General features: G+C 50.0%; 1 protein-coding gene across 7 annotated transcripts in view; it reads left to right on the top strand.

Annotated features, from left to right (window-relative positions):
- TNRC6C (trinucleotide repeat containing 6C) overlaps nucleotides 1-16,334 on the top strand; it is a 75,528-nt gene that overhangs the window by 31,740 nt on the left and 27,454 nt on the right. For 6 of the 7 annotated variants that reach the window (XM_018063711.1, XM_018063707.1, XM_018063705.1 and 3 more), the window contains exons 4-7: nucleotides 620-3,220; nucleotides 9,121-9,336; nucleotides 11,689-11,855; nucleotides 15,125-15,205. In XM_018063711.1, coding sequence (XP_017919200.1) covers nucleotides 620-3,220; nucleotides 9,121-9,336; nucleotides 11,689-11,855; nucleotides 15,125-15,205 — 3,065 coding nt within the window. The remainder of the gene's footprint in view (nucleotides 1-619; nucleotides 3,221-9,120; nucleotides 9,337-11,688; nucleotides 11,856-15,124; nucleotides 15,206-16,334) is intronic. The other variant, XM_018063710.1, reaches the window with a different exon arrangement.

Below are 16,334 nucleotides of genomic sequence, written 5' to 3'. Positions count from 1 at the left end.
CCTCTGTCTAATACTGTGACTCTTCAGAGGTCTTGAAAAGAACTGCAGGCTGCACCCAAGCACCCACGTGAGCTTCGGAGTTGGCGCCAGTGTATCCACAGGTGTGGCACACTCAGGTAGATTTCAGACTACTTCCAGTCCAGCTGATTTCTTTACTACAAATGCTTTCAGAGACACACATGTGCTGATGTGTACACTGTGAATCTTCCCAATAGGATGGTGTAGTGGTAAGAACGAATGTAATTTTGGAAGCATTAAGTCTTTTTTGAGTGAGAGCTACTTAGAAGACATAAGAGACTTGGGTTCCATCCCTGGGTCAGGAAGATCCCCTGGAGGAGGGCATGGCAATCCACTCCAGTATTCTTGCCTGGAGAATCCCATGGACAGAGGAGTCTGGTGGGCTATGGAATGGTCCATGGCGTCACAAAGAGTCCGACATCACCTAAGCCACTTAGCATGCACTTAGAAGACAAATAGCTTTTTTTCTTGGAGCCGCTTTTAGTGTCTGTCATTCAGAATTGAAAACTCAGAAGAAAGAGCGTGCCCCCAAGACTAGTTTGAACAGTCGATTGACAAGTGGGAGGAGACGCTAACTTTGAATGTGTTTCGTCTTTTTCAGATCTTGGTCACAGCGGCCCAGCGGAGCATTATGAGAGTTCCCACTGGGGACAGCAGCCCACTTACCGGAGCGAAGCCAGCTGCAGCTGGGAGAAGGCGCTAAGCGACAGGACAGACGCGGGGGCCTGGCCTTCCATCACAGGAGCAGAGACGGAATCCGCCTCAGAATGTACCACAGACACTGACTCTGCCTCCAACTGTGGCTCAGAGAACAGTAGCATGGCTACGGGGAGCGCCCAGGGCAGCTTCACTGGACAGACCAAGAAGACGAACGGCAATAATGGCTCCAACGGCACACTGGTCCAAAACCCGTCCGCTCAGAGTGCCCTTGGGGCGGGGGGAGCGAACGGTAACGGAGGTGCCGCCAGAGTGTGGGGCGTAGCCGCCGGCGCCGGCTCGGGCCTGGCTCACTGCTCCCTCGGCGGCGGGGATGGGAAAATGGACAACATGATCGGAGATGGGAGGAGTCAGAACTGCTGGGGTGCCTCCAACTCCAACGCTGGCATTAATCTTAACCTTAATCCCAACGCCAACCCAGCTGCCTGGCCTGTACTCGGACACGAAGGAACTGTGGCGACAGGCAACCCTTCCAGTATTTGCAGTCCGGTCAGTGCCATAGGTCAGAGCATGGGCACCCAGAATGGGAACCCCGCGGGCACTTTAGGTGCTTGGGGAAACTTGCTGCCGCAAGAGAGCACAGGACCACAGACGTCCACTTCCCAGAATGTGTCTTTCAGCGCACAACCTCAGAACCTTAACACTGACGGGCCAAACAACACTAACCCCCTGAGCCCTTCTCCCAGCCCTCTCAACACAGTGCAGACGAACGGACTGCCGAGCTGGGGCCTGGCTGTCGGCATGGGGGCCATCATCCCGCCCCACCTGCAAGGCCTTCCTGGTGCTAACGGATCGTCAGTTTCTCAAGTCGGCGGGGGTGGCAGCGAAGGAATCGGCAGTTCTGTGTGGGGACTGTCCCCAGGTAACCCAGCCGCAGGAAACAGCGGTTCCGGGTTCAGTCAGGGGAATGGCGACACTGTGAACTCAGCATTAAGTGCTAAGCAGAACGGCTCCAGCAGCGCTGTGCAGAAGGAGGGGAACGGAGGGAACAACGCCTGGGACTCAGGACCTCCCGCTGGTCCTGGCATCCTCGCCTGGGGCCGGGGAGGGGGCAGCAGCGGCGTGGGCAACCTCCACTCGGGAGCTTGGGGCCACCCCAGCCGGAGCGCCTCCAACGGGGTGAACGGGGACTGGGGGAAGTCCCCCAACCAGCATTCCAGTAGCGACGTCAACGGGAAAGGATCAACAGGGTGGGACAGTCCTAGCGCTGGCGGCCAGAATCCTGCCACGCAGCCTGGCAGCGAGCTCGTGAACTCTTGGGCCAAAGCTGCGTCCTCTGGAACGCCAGCCAGTGAAGGCAGCAGCGACAGTTCTGGCAGCCACCACGAAGGGAGCACTGGGCGGGATGGGGCAGAAGGCCGACGGCGAGACAGAGGGCTTCTTGAACAAGGGCACCTCCAGTTGCCAAGGAGCGACCTGGACCCCAGAGTTCTGTCCAACACTGGTTGGGGACAGACTCCAGTGAAGCAAAACACTGCCTGGGAATTTGAAGAGTCCCCCAGGTCCGAGCGCAAGAACGACAATGGGACAGAGGCCTGGGGGTGTGCAGCTGCTCAGCCTTCACACTCAGGGGGGAAGAACGATGGGTCCAGCGTGAACAGTACAAATACCTCTTCAGTATCGGGGTGGGTCAGCTCACCGCCTGCTGCTGCGCCAGCGCACGCCGGCTGGGGAGACAGCAGCCACAAAGCGCCAAATGGCCCCGCGGTTTGGGGGGAGGCGATAAGCTCTACTGCTGTTAATAATGCTGCTGCTGCCAAGAGTGGCCACGCTTGGAGCGGGACGGTAAATCAGGAGGACAAGTCCCCCGCCTGGGCTGAGCCTCAGAAACCCAGATCTCAGAACTGGGGAGATGGACACAAGCCGAACCCAGCCTGGAGCGCAGGAAGGGGAGACTGGGCAGATTCATCCTCGGTCCTCGGACACCTGGGGGAGGGGAAGAAGAACGCCTCAGGCTGGGATGCTGACAGTAGTCGGTCAGGGTCTGGTTGGAACGAGGCTCCGAGGTCGGGGACCGGTGGCTGGGGCAATGGCACAAACACGAAGGTGAATCCAGGGACGAGCTGGGGAGAGTCTTTGAAGCCTGGCCCCCAACAAAACTGGGCGAGCAAACCCCCAGACAGCAGCTCGAATAACTGGGGAGGAGCCGCTTCCGTGAAACAGACAGGAACAGGGTGGATCGGGGGACCGGTCCCCGTCAAACCGAAGGACGGCAGCGAGGCCACGGGCTGGGAGGAGCCTTCCCCGCCCTCCATCCGACGCAAAATGGAAATCGATGACGGTACCTCAGCTTGGGGCGACCCGAGCAACTACAACAATAAAACTGTAAACATGTGGGACAGAAACAACCCAGGCATCCAGAGCAGCGCCTCGGCGGGCGCCACCGCCACCACCGCCACCACGAGCGACAGCGTGAGCGCGGCCGAGGCGCCCCCGGCGCACCAGGCCAGCGCCCAGCTCAGCCGATCACCGCTGCTCGGCCCAGGTACGGCGCTGCATGTGCCTTCAGAGGTTAAAGAAAAACTCCCATTACGTTTACACACACACTCAACTGGCGTTTTTGTAGCAAATGATATTAAAACTGATTTCTGTGCCCGTCACCTTACAGGATTGTATTTGAATGTTATCCAAAGAGATAATAGTATAGAGAAAAAATAAAGTAGGATTTTCTGATAGCTTTCAATCCAAGAGAGAGAAAAAAGAAATAAAATGGGATTTTCTGATAGCTTTCAGTCCAAGGGGGTTAAAAATATTACCCACTTTCAAGAGAAAGGAGAGGAAAAGAAATATACCTTCTTTAGAAAGATTGGAGGCCATTGTGTTAGCCTGTGTTTACTTATTACAAAGTCTTTGTTTATGAGATAAATCAGTGGTTCTCAACCCCAGAGGGCTTTCGTTAGAATTCCCCAAGAGCTTAGGGAGCTGGGAGGTACCAGCCTCAGAGACACCTCAGATGCAGGTGTCCTTGGTCCGGATGGGAAGCCTGCCCACTGGCCGGTTTTAAAGCTCCACAGGTGTTTCTGATGTGGTTAACCATGAAACAAAACTGTTTTTGGTTGAAACGGTTTTATATGGTATTATTCAGTACAAATCATGTTCTGATTTCAGTGGAAAGAAAAATGCTAAAATAAGATGAAAATCTGTGTGTTGAGTCCCTGCCCTGCGCAAGGCACTCTCCTAGATACTGCAGTAAGAGAGGCAAGAAGCTGTTAGAGACCAGTGCCTGCCCTCAGGGAGCGTGAACATGACTGAGAAAATGCACGTGCCACGTGGGCCATGGGAGGGAGAGAGATTTCAGTCCAGCTGGCCTTTGTAACTGGACAGCTCGCAGAGGAGTGGCTCAGAGGCACTAGCACAGAAGACCTGGAGGCAAGAGGGAAGGTAGCATCTTTGAGGGACAGAAAGAACTTCACCCTATTGGTGCTGGGGGTGCGTGATGGGGGTGGCAGGAAGGCCTTGCGGAGAAAGGAGACCACAGCAAGAGCAGGCACGTTCTTTTAGGCCCCGTGAAGGAATCGGGGTGTATCCAGAGGTCTGGGAAGCCACTGAGAAGATGAAGCAGATTGAACCATCAGGCTTAATTAGAGAATCGTGTCAGCTGTATGTTGAAGAGTGGATTAGTGGGAAGCATAGCTGGAGAAGGGCTGAGCTCAGCCGTGTTTGGCATGAGAGGGGAAGGAATAGTGGCCAGGGCCGAGGATGGATACAGCAGCCAGGCTGGGACAGCATCTGGTTGCAGGAGCAGGGAGGGTTCAGAGCTCGGGCAGGTGGGCAGGTCACGGCGAGGGGCACTGCTTTCTCAGGGTGCACACGGGAGGCATGTGTCTGTCGAGGGGACAGCAGAGGTTGGATGCAGAAGCCTGGGTCTCAGCCAGAGATGGGGCGGCAGGTGCAGCTGTGGGAGAAGGGCGATGAGCAGAGGGCCAAGGTCGAGAGGAGAGATTCTGTCTAAGATGGTAGGGTTCTGGGCTTTCCTAGTGGCTCGGTGGTAAAGAATCCACCTGCCAGTGTAGGAGACAAGATGGATCCCTGATCTGGGAAGGTCCCACGTGCCGCGTAGCAGCTAAGCCCACGGGCCACAACTATGGAGGCTACGCCCTAGAGCCCGTCTCTGCAACATAAGAAGCAACCGCAATGACAAGAGCAGCCTCTTCTCGCCGCAACTAGAGAAAAGCCTACACAACGGAGACCCAGCACGGCCAAAACTAAATTATTATTAAACCCGGCTATCCCGTCACACCCACCCAAGTCTTCCTTCTGGAAGTCCTCGTTCCCATGACTTCTCCCTCACCCCCTGCTCACTGTCTCTGAAAAAGCTCCTGCTGACATGTGCCTGGTGCCCGGGTCCTGGCGACAAGCGTGGCCTGGCAGCGCCGGGCGACCACGTGCGGCGCGTCTTACGCTCATCTCATGTGGTCCTGACAGCCACCCGGGCCTCATATTACAGAGGAAACGGGCAGTTAAGTAGCTTGCTGAGGGCACAGGTGGAGGGGAGGTGGTGGGGGTCTCACGTGTGAAATACATACCTGCCCGCTGCTCCGTGTAGCATACAACATCCATGACACTCCACAGAGATAGGGACAGCATCACATGCATTTGTGATTTTTTTTTTTCCTCTTGAATATGTTACCCTCAGAATCTCCTCTTAATGGTTTTTAGTAGACAAAGAATCTAAGATTCACCCTGGATAAAGGCATTCCTGTTTGGTTGGAAGAGCCAAAGGTATTTACTTGTATGTGTAAAATATTTATAGATAATATAGAGATTTTTAAACAAATTGCACACAGTCTCACCAAACATAGAAGGAAAACGTGCCCCGTCCACCATGGTGACTATTTCCAGGTTCCTGTTTGTTCTCCGTCCTCCGGGCCTTATGCACGTGTGTGATGTCACAATCCGGGCCTTATGTCACGATAGTGTGAAAGCAGCTATGGATTTTATTTCAACCACTTTGGCAGAGACAGATAAAATGTTAGAGCCATTACTTGCACATAGTGGCTCAGACAGTGAAGCGTCTGCCCACAATGCGGGAGACCTGGGTTCGATCCCTGGGTTGGAAAGATCCCCTGGAGAAGGAAATGGCAACCCACTCCAGTACTCTTGCCTAGAAAATTCCATGGATGGAGAAGCCTGGTGGGCTACAGTCCATGGGGTCGCAAAGAGTTGGACATGACTGAGTGACTTCACTTTCACTGAGCCCTACTGGAAAAGGAAATGGCGACCCACTCTAGTATTCTTGCCTGGGAAATCCCATAGACAGAGGAGCCTGGTGGGCTACAGTCCACGGGTCACAAAGAGTTGGACAAAACTTAGCAATTGAACAACAGCTGAGCCGTGTGCAGAGACTGCACACGTACTGTGTCACTGAGGATGATGGGGTTACTCAGTAATTTTTCATTGATGACATTAGTCTCGTATTCTGCAACGACAGTCTAGCTGCGTTGAGGCATTATCCTTGCCCCACATCACCTATGATATTCCCGTCTGTCCTGAACTGAGCACTGCTCTGCAGTGAGAGCAGAGTCCATCCCTCTCAGGGACCACAGGTGATCTGAGCCTGTCCCTGTTCTGGTCTGGGGGACCAGCTGTCTTTGTGCTACAGAAGAATCAGTCACACCTCCCTCAGTTCCCTTCGTAACAGTGACAAGGTGCTGCTTCCTGTGGGTCCTCTCCATTCATGTTCACACATAGAGCACCTGGCCCTTCCTGTCGGGGCTTGTGGTACCCGGGCCACTGGATCAGAGGTGGAAGCAGCAGTGACAGCATCTGCTAGGCTGTGGCTCAGCTCACGGCTTGAACACTTGCCTGCTTGTTGTTGACCAGCTGGGATTCCCCCTCTAAACAAAAGTGCAGACCCGATGAGTGTCTGATGAGGTTTCTGCTACAGAGCAGGTCTTTTACAGATTCTGCAGCATCACTCTTGACCTTCACTGATTTTACAGAATGTTCACTGACCTCAGAGTTTGGGGTTTAAGTTGCTTTTCAGTTTTTGATCATCACCACTTAAGGATATTGATCTCTGTCTCACAAAATATGGTTTCTCGATTGCATAGGTTTTTGTGTTTGTGTGTGTCCGGTTTTGTAAAAGTAAATGCTCCAGGACAATCGTTTTGTCCCATTCTTATTGTATTAATACTAATTAGTTTTCTGATGAGCCTAAGGAAAACCGATACTAATTTATGAAATGCAGTGTAGGATTTACACTGGATTGTTTGGATCTAGTTCAATCCCAGTCTGGAGCTGGAACACAGTAATCTAGAGAAATGCTGTGTATCTGCCTTTTTCTTTCTCTCTCCTTTTTACCCTTTTTGGTCACACTGTGGGGCATGTGGGATCTTAGTTCCTCGACCAGGGATCAAACCAGTGCCCCATGCATTGACAGAGTGGAGTCCTAACCCATCAGACCACCAGGAAGTCCCTGTGTGCCTGCCTTTTGATCAGGCGATTTTGTTATTTAATTGCCGACAATAAATCACTATCTTTGCAGGTGATTGACTTGGTAACACCTGAATTATTTCAGCTTCGCAAAACTTCCTTAGTTTTTGTCTTCTATGCTAATTTTCCTAACTTTGTTCCTTCGATTTGTAAAACCGCTTCTCCCAACATGCATTATTGTTTTTTGTGTAGTTACAGGTAATATTATAGTTAGTCTTTGCCGACAGTAGTGATTAGGGCTAACTTCCCTGATGGTACCTTTAACCAGGTGGCTGAGTCGATAAAGAATCTGCCTGCAGTACGGGACACCTGGGTTCAGTCCCTGGGTTGGGAAGATTCCCTGGAGAAGGGAATGGCAACCCACTCCAGTATTCTTACCTGGAGAATTTCATGGACAGAGGAGCCTAACTGGCTACAGTCCATGGGGTAGCAAAGAGTTGAACATGACTGAGTGATTAACACTTTCTGTGATACTGGTAATAATTCACATAATGTTTTGCTCATTATACAGCTTGTAATTTTAAATGATTCATAGGTGGTAGGTAGTTTTGTCATTAATCATTACTGTTGTATTTTATTAAAGCATCAAGGGAGCTGATTCATGCTATTTTTAGTCAGAAAATTAATAGATTTCATAGCCGAGATGGTAATATCCATGCTTTAACCAAAAAATTTAAATTTTGTGATTGGCTTATTTGTGGTTTCTGTTCTTCAGTTAGTATTTAAAGCATTCACAGTTCTGCCTGTGAGAAGCTATGTCTGTATGAAAATTACAGCTGATGTGAGCTGTCAGCGTGACTTTTCAGTATTATCAAGTGAGCCTATGGGCAAAAGCACAAAGATCAGAATTCAGGTCGATTTGGAAGTTTGCAGATGACGTAAAATGTTTGTCTTACTAAAGTATAAAGAAGGTGCTGCTGCTGCTGCTAAGTCGATACAGTCGTGTCTGACTCTGTGCGACCCCATAGATGGCAGCCCACCAGGCTCCCCCGTGCCTGGGATTCTCCAGGCAAGAACACTGGAGTGGGTTGCCATTTCCTTCTCCAATGCATGAAAGTGAAAAGTGAAAGTGAAGTCGCTTAGTCGTGTCCTACCCTCAGCGACCCCATGGACTGCAGCCCACCAGGCTCTTTCGTCCATGGGATTTTCCAGGCAAGAATGCTGGAGTGGGGTGCCATTGCCTTCTCCAATAAAGAAGATGGGGAGATCCTTACTGTGGCCTAGTCTCTTAACCTCGTCTGTGCCTCATAGATAGTAACACCTTCTGAATTCGCTTAATTGCATCCTCATCTCTGGTACAAGGCCCGGCTCAGGATGCTAGCAACAGGATGGGGTGGAGGAATGAAAGCAGAATTCTGAGATATGCTTGGAACCACCCTTCTCCATAATTCCTCCATTTGGTTCCCATCTTTTAACACCGATATCTCAACTCCTTTCCTAACTCACTGCTCGTACCTCAGAACCATCTGGGTGCTCTGTTATTACTTTATCTGTGTATGTTTCCTCTTCTATCTTCTTTGTTTGCTCAGAGCTGTGTTTTTGACAGTTGGTCAAAAAAAAAAAATGTTGCAACTCGTAAATTTTTTATAAGAGATTAATATGAAATTTCTTTTAGGTTGTTACATATAACACCAGAAGCAAAAGAGCTACTCCTTAAACTTTAGTTCTAAACTACTTTTTAAAACTCTATCTTGTTGCAGATGGTGTGAATTGAATAGTTTTTAATATAACAGACTTTCAGTTTTAAGGGAGTAGGGGTCAGAAGTGAGAAGACTGCAACTTAAAAAAGACAAATCTGATTAGATTTAATATTGTCTCCTTTTCACTTTCTCCTAAAAGCCATCCTAAAGATAATCTCAAAATGCTTTTGAACTTGAAATCACCAGTCTTACTCTCTCTCTCTCTCTGTTTCACTTTTGTTGTCTTCTCTCTCCTCGGTGCCCTCTTCAGCTTCGTCAGGCTGGGGAGAAATGCCTAACGTTCATTCGAAGGCTGAAAACTCTTGGGGGGAGTCATCATCCCCGTCCACCCTGGTTGATAATGGCACAGCAGCGTGGGGCAAGCCACCCAGCAGCGGCAGCGGATGGGGGGACCAGCCCACCGAGCCGGCGCTGACATTCGGGAGGGCCAGCGCCCCCACTGCCGCCCCAGCCCTGTGCAAACCAGGTGAGCCCAGCGTCTTGCCCGCCCTGGGTCGGCTGTTTGGAAATGGGCCACATGTACTCTATTTAGAGGCATACTTCTCATTTAATTTTAAGAATTAGTGTTTTAGGACACTTTCCTCATTTTATTTACATTTGAAGTGAAAGTTGCTCAATCATGTCTGACTCTTTGCAACCCCATGAACTGTAGCCTGCCAGGCTCCTCTGCCTATGGGGTTCTCTAGGCAAGAGTACTGGAGTGGGTTGCCATTCCCTTCTCCAAGGGATCTTCCCCACCCAGGGGTTGAACCCGGGTCTTCCTGCATCGCTGGTGGATTCTTTACTGTCTGAGCCACCACATTTTAAAACTAATGTTAAACTTAGACTGTAAAGAAATATTTGCCCTGCCTGATAAATGAAGGAAAAGGAGCTTTTGAGAGAAGTCCATGTTCTCCTTTTAAAAGAGAAAAATAATGATGGTTAGTAGCCTCCAGGCTTCTTCAGCAGAATTGTCCTACCTGTCATTCAGACAATTTAAACCTGCTCTTTCACTGAACAGGTGGATAAGGCAGGTCATTTTTCTGTTTGAGATTGCGTTTTGAAAAATACATTACTCCACAGTTTGACACTTGCCTTGTTTTTGCTGCCTGCTAAGCTAAGTTGCTAAGCTAAGTTGCTTCAGTCGTGTCTGACTCTGTGCAACCCCATAGATGGCAGCCCACCAGACTCCGCCATCCCTGGGATTCTCCAGGCAAGAACACTGGAGTGGGTTGCCATTTCCTTCTCCAGTGCATGAAAGTGAAAAGTGGAAGTGAAGTGGCTTAGTCGTGTCCGACCCTCAGCGACCCCATGGACTGCAGCCCACCAGGCTCCCCCGTCCCTGGGATTTTCTGGGCGAGAGTACTGGAGTGGGTTGTCATTGCCTTTGCTGCCTAGTAAAGAAAATTCAGCTTTGGATTCTCTTTTTTTAAAGAGGAAAAAACATGCTGTGTTTTCCTCCCATTATTGGAAAGTATAATAAGTATACATGAAATGTGCATCCTTACTGTTGTCCAGATCATGTTCACCAAGTGGAATTCTGTAAGGTGTGGCTGCTTTACAGTGTGATGCTTCTGACAGTAGTATGAACGTAAGTTGACTGATTTAAGACCAGTGTAACATTAATTGTTCACATGGGTGCAAAAGCGCTTTTTTTTTTTTTCTTTACATTATTAAGATCTTAAAAATGCAACTTTATTGTTTGAGTGTTTTGTTACTTTGTCGGCACGGACGGTGTACTCTGTGTGCCAACCATTTGGCCGGATTATGTGTCCCATTCATGTCACTTGTTGTGAGAAACCGGAAGGATGGGAAACCCCTGGGTGTGTAGATTCCGGTGTTGAGGCAATGTATTTGTTTGTATCATCTGTCCTCGGAGGCCTAATTACATGCCTGGCCACCTTGTTGGCCTCGAGTCTTCATCGTCTTACAGACTGTAGCTAACTGTAGCGTCACCTGATCTTTGGCCCTCTTCAGATTCCCCAGGAAGGAGAATTTGGGGTGACTTTTACACCAAAGATTACTTTGTATTTTAAGAAAGGAGAAAACAATAATATCCTAAAATTGAAACTCAGTGTTCAGCTTGTCTCTGCCTGAGCACTTGGCTGTGTCCCTCCTGTCATTCTGGGAGCCTCTCCTGGGAGCTCATCAAGAGTGCAGGCTGCTGAGCCCGAGCACAGACCTGCCGAACTTTTCAGGATCCTCAGGCGGCTCAGGTCTGGTCGCACTGGGGGAGCATTTGTGCGCGTGACGTACCACGTGACGTGGAGGACCGTGGTCGTTTTGAGGACTGTGCCTTTTACCAGCATCTCATGTCACTCGGTGACGGCCACGTTCGGTAGCCCCCAGGATTGATCGTTAGAATGTCCTTGTTTCAAAACAACCCCTAGGGACTTCCCTGGTGGTCCGGTGGCTGAGACTCCACGCTCCCAGTGCAGGGGGCCCAGGTTCCATTCCTGGTCAGGGAACTAGACCCCACATGCCACAACGAAAGATTCCGCGTGTCACCAACCTAGATGGAAGATCCCATGTGCCACAGCTAAGACCTGGCACAGCCAAATAAATAAATATGTCTTTAAAAAGTGACCTCTAGTGGGTTAAGGGCTTTGGAACAGCACAGATTACAAATAGCTGGAGTTGGAAGACAAAAACAGACGCACATATACACGTACATTACATGTCCAGTAGGAAAAATTAAATTCTTAGGCGTAAGGGAGGACAGAGGAGTAAGAGGTAGGTACTGTACACCCCTCTGCCCTGCCGCCCCTCAACGGTGTCGCAAGGTGCCCCTGCCTGCTTTGGGAATGGTGACTGATACTCCTGCTCCCTCTCTTTCTAGCTTCAAAATCTATGCAAGAAGGCTGGGGCAGCGGCGGGGACGACGCGAACCTCGGCGCCAGTCAGTGGGAGGACGAGGACGGGGGCGTGTGGAACCACGCGGCTTCGCAGGAGAGCCCCTCTTCCTGCAGCTCCTGGGGGAACGCCCCCAAGAAAGGGCTCCAGAAGGTGTGTGCGGCCCCGGCGTGGGGGGTGAATGCTGAGCCCTGCGCGGTGTCAAGGTTGTCTCTCCAGTTAGTGAGAGAGGGAGCCGAGGCTCCCAGAGTGCCCTGAGGCCCTCTCAGGGGGTCTCTGCCGAGCGCAGAGCGTGACACAGCATTGCTGTCACAGCAGCGCGAAAGCAGGGACTGATGGGAATCCAGATGCTTCCATGAAGCCGCACAGTGGAGAGAGGTCCAGCCAGGTGTGATAGTACCACTCATCTCACCAAAAATTTTTCTAGAAAATATAATTATTTTCCATTAAAAAAATATTGTTATGTTAACATAATGGGGCATGTTGTGTATGAGTGTGCAAGCGTGCTCAGTCCTATTTGGACTCCTTTTGACCCCTTGGGCTGTAACCCACCAGGCTCCTCTGTCCGTGGGATTTCCCAGGCAGGAATACTGGAGTGGGTTGCCATTCTCTTCTCTAGGGTATCTTCCCAACCCAGGGATCAAACCCACGTCCTTTGTGTCTCCTACTTATCATAGGACAGCAAAAGAAATATATATATATAATAGTAACTTAAATGTACATTGATGGCGTAACTAGTTAAATTATGCTACCTCCATATTATGAAAAACTAAAAAAAATTTTTTAAGAAACTTCAAACATACTCATATGAAAAGATCACCAAAATATATCGCCAAGTGAAAGACAAGGCACAGAATCTCTGTCTAGCACATCCCGGATTTTAGGGGGCAGAGGAAAAGGAGAGAGAAATGGATGTGTGACTCATGCGCGCACTCATAAGAGCCTCTGTAGAATTCAGAACTGTCTGGGAGGATGAGGAAGCAAAGGAGAACTCAGCGGACTGGGCGTGGAGTAGGAGGAAGATGCTTCCCTGTGCCCTCGTTTCTGCTCTCGAATCGTGTGAATGTATTATCCGTTTAAAACAATTCCAGTTTGAAAGCCACTCAATTGGCAGTTAGCAGAACCCAGAAACTGAAACCAGGGCTCTCTGCTCATAAAGAGTAGATGTGATGGCAGGCTTCAAATTAGGTCTTTTCACAGTCTGGCTGGCAAATCATCCAGTCAATGACAGGACCAGAAACACTGAACTGGTGAATTAAAATATTGTGTATTCTTGGCAAACCTGGCTCTGGCCACACAGGAAGGATTATAATCACCTCCAGAGAGGCTGCTTCCTTGAGGAAAGCCAGCATGTCAGTTTATAGTCACCCCACAAACTCTGTCCTGTGACTGTGGCACTGGTGGGAAGGGACCCACCTGCCAATGCAGGAGACATAAGAGACACAGGTTCAAACCCTGGGTCTGAAAGACTCCCCTGGAGGAAGGCATGGCAGCCTACTCCAGTATTCTTGCCTGAAGAATCCCATAGACCGAGGAGCCTGGCAGGCTATATTCCACGGGGTCGCAAAGAGTCGGACACGACTGAAGTTATTTACCAGGTTCCCCCCCCACACTTTATTTATTTATTTATTTGGAGGCTAATTACTTTACAATATTTATTGGTTTTGTCATACATTGACATGAATCCGCCACAGGTGTACATGTGTTCCCCATCCTGAACCCCCGTCCCACCTCCCTCCCCATCCCATCCCTCTGGGTCATCCCGTGCACCAGCCCCGAGCACCCTGTATCATGCATCGAACCTGGACTGGCGATCCGTTTCACATATGGTAATATACGTGTTTCAATGCCATTCTCCCAGGGTTTGTTCTTTTTTAATAAGCTTTTTAAACTTGCTTTCTTCATTTTTGACTGCCCTGGGTCTTCATTGCTGTGCCCTGGCTTCTCTCTAGTTGTGGCGAGCTGGGGCTACTCTCCAGCTCCAGTGAGCGGGCCTCTCATTGCAGTGGATTCCCTCGTAGGCTCTCAGGCCTGTATGGTGGTGGCACCTGGGCTTAGTTGCTCCTTGGCATGTGGGATCCTCCCCAAGTAAAGTAAGATTTGAAAACTCGATGCACATGCCCATGGAGGGTACTGACAGGGGCCAAGAGGCATCACCTCCAAGTCGGAACCGTCTCTGGCAGTTGGAGTCAAGAACCTGGCATGGCCCCTGGGGTCGAACCCGAGTCCCCTGTGTTGATAGGCAGACTCTTAGCCACTGAACCAGCAGGGAAGTCCCAGGCCCAGTTTTGAAAGTGCTGTGGAGAATAGTTTGTATGAGGCGTGAATGCATCGTTAGATCCCCCTCCTTGCAGGAGAGCAGGAGGTTGTGCAGGGGTCACGTCCTGACGCCCAGCCCCCTCTCCACCCCGCCACCCTTTCCTCTTCACTCGATTCCCTCCTCCTGTCTTCACCCTCCCTCACCGCTCTCTCCTCACTGTCTTCTCCGCCCCGCAGGCCATGAGTTAACAGAATTAACAGGTTTTTTCGTTACTTTCATCCTGTTGCCTTTTCATCCTGTTGGAACAAACACCCTGTATTGTGTCATCTTTTAGAAGAAAGCTTATAAAAGGGCACAAGCCATGTAATTTTTAGTGGATTTTATATGGTTATTACAGGGTCGTGTTCAAGGGAGCACCTAGCATGCTTATCTGATCATGGACGCGGTTCCTATTTGTGATGCACGAAATGTATCCTCTGAGGGGAAAGAATCGTTATCTTGCTTTTTTTAAGTCCATAGATCACACACACATGCCAACTGCGAGAGCACCCTGAAGCGTCTATAGCACAAGCCACCAGACACTCAGGGTGGCGGGCAGCGCAGCATTGCTCAGCGCTAACATGGGGGTGCTGTGACTTTAAATCAACACGAGCTTTGGGCGTCTCCCATTTCTGGAAGAATGCTTTATTAAAATGTGGCTCATGTGGGCCTAGAGAGTATCACGCAGAGTGAAGTAAGCCAGAAAGAGAGAAACAGATCTATATTAACGCATCTCAGCGGAATCTAGAAAAGTGTTACAGATGCTCTTGTTTGCAGAGCGGAAATAGAGACACAGAGAGGACAAATGTACGGACACCAAGGGGGAAAGGAAGGGTGGGAGGAGCTGGAAGGTTGGGACTAACACATGGACCTATTGAGTCTATGTATAAAATGAATAACTAACGAGAACCTACTCTGCAGCACTGGGGACTCGGGCCCTGTGGTGACCTGAATGGGAAGGAAACCCAAAAAAAGGGGACATATGAATACATAGAGCTGCTTCACTTTGCTGTACAGCAGAGACTAACAGCATTGTCAAGTAACTCTACTCCAACAGAAAGTAATTTAAAACAATACCATAGAACCTGCCTCATGGACTCTCTCCTCCCACCCTCGGTTCTAGGGCATGAAAACATCTGGCAAGCAGGACGAGGCCTGGATCATGACCCGGCTGATGAAGCAACTCACAGACATGGGCTTCCCGGTGACTGGCGCCCCCCCCCCCTTCCCCGCAGCCGCCGTGTGCCCTGCCCTGCGCGGCCCTGTTGTGTCCTGTGTCTGCCTTGTCACGTGTAGTGCAGGAAGAAGACTTGGGGGATGCGCTTGGTGGCAAAACCTAACTCGTACATTCCCTTTTCACCTGAGCACTCCTGCCTAGGGATTAGGATTTGCTTTGAACGACAGCAAAGATCCACATCCTTTCTGTCTAGAAAGGCGTGAGAACCTTTTACTAGAATGAAAAATGATGGGTGACTTTTAATTTTCCTTGGCTTATACAATTTTCTATTTTCTTTTCATCTAAAAGTGAGTTTTCATTCATTTCTGCAAGATTGACCAAGATCTCAAGGGAGAACTTGGTATAAAGCACTAAAACCTTGCGTCCAGATAAAGAAACCCAAGCAGACCTGTTTGGTGCCCGAGTTTCAGATCGTGTGTAGTGAGAGCTGGAGATCTTAGGGTGTTCCTCTGAAGATGGCTCCCCATCTCTTCAGTTCCCAAGAGCGAGTGGAAGCATTCAGATCATAAACCATACCTCCTGCACCTGCCAAGCAGTCCCTTCAGATGTCTCCTCTCCAAATCTTTACTCAAATGAGCGTTTACCTTTAGGTTGCCATGAGTGCCCATTTGGGATGGGTCTGGAGCGGCCCCAGACTGGAAGAGGGGACCACATACTTCTCACGGGATGCAGGCCCCTGACCCCGCGCACGCTCAGCCCAGGCCCCAGCCTCCCCACCCAGTGTGAGGTGAAGGGCCCAGAGCGGCCCCGCAGCACTTCAGCACTTCAAGCCCTGCTTGGTCTCCACCAAGACTAGTCTGTTTCAATCCGAGAGATGATTATCAAAATGCGTCTATTAGTACTTGTTTTGTGTTATGTTGTTTTTACATTTTTTTGGCAAAAAGTAGTCGCCAACAGACACATCCTGGAATCTGACTCTCCCCGTGAGTCCCTGTGGCTGCCCTGGGAGAGGTCACCCTGCTGGCCAGAGAGTCAGTGACAGGACTCCCCTGGCAGTGGACATTTGGGGTTTAAAGTCTTCTTCCCTCTGAAAATCAATTCAATACGTTTCCTTATGACAAGGGTCTTTTATTTAGAAGACATTTGTCTCTAACCA

The sequence above is a fragment of the Capra hircus genome, chromosome 19, assembly GCF_001704415.2.
Source record: "Capra hircus breed San Clemente chromosome 19, ASM170441v1, whole genome shotgun sequence".
Classification (NCBI taxonomy): Eukaryota; Metazoa; Chordata; class Mammalia; order Artiodactyla; family Bovidae; genus Capra; species Capra hircus.
This window is presented reverse-complemented; position numbering and strand designations above follow the sequence as displayed.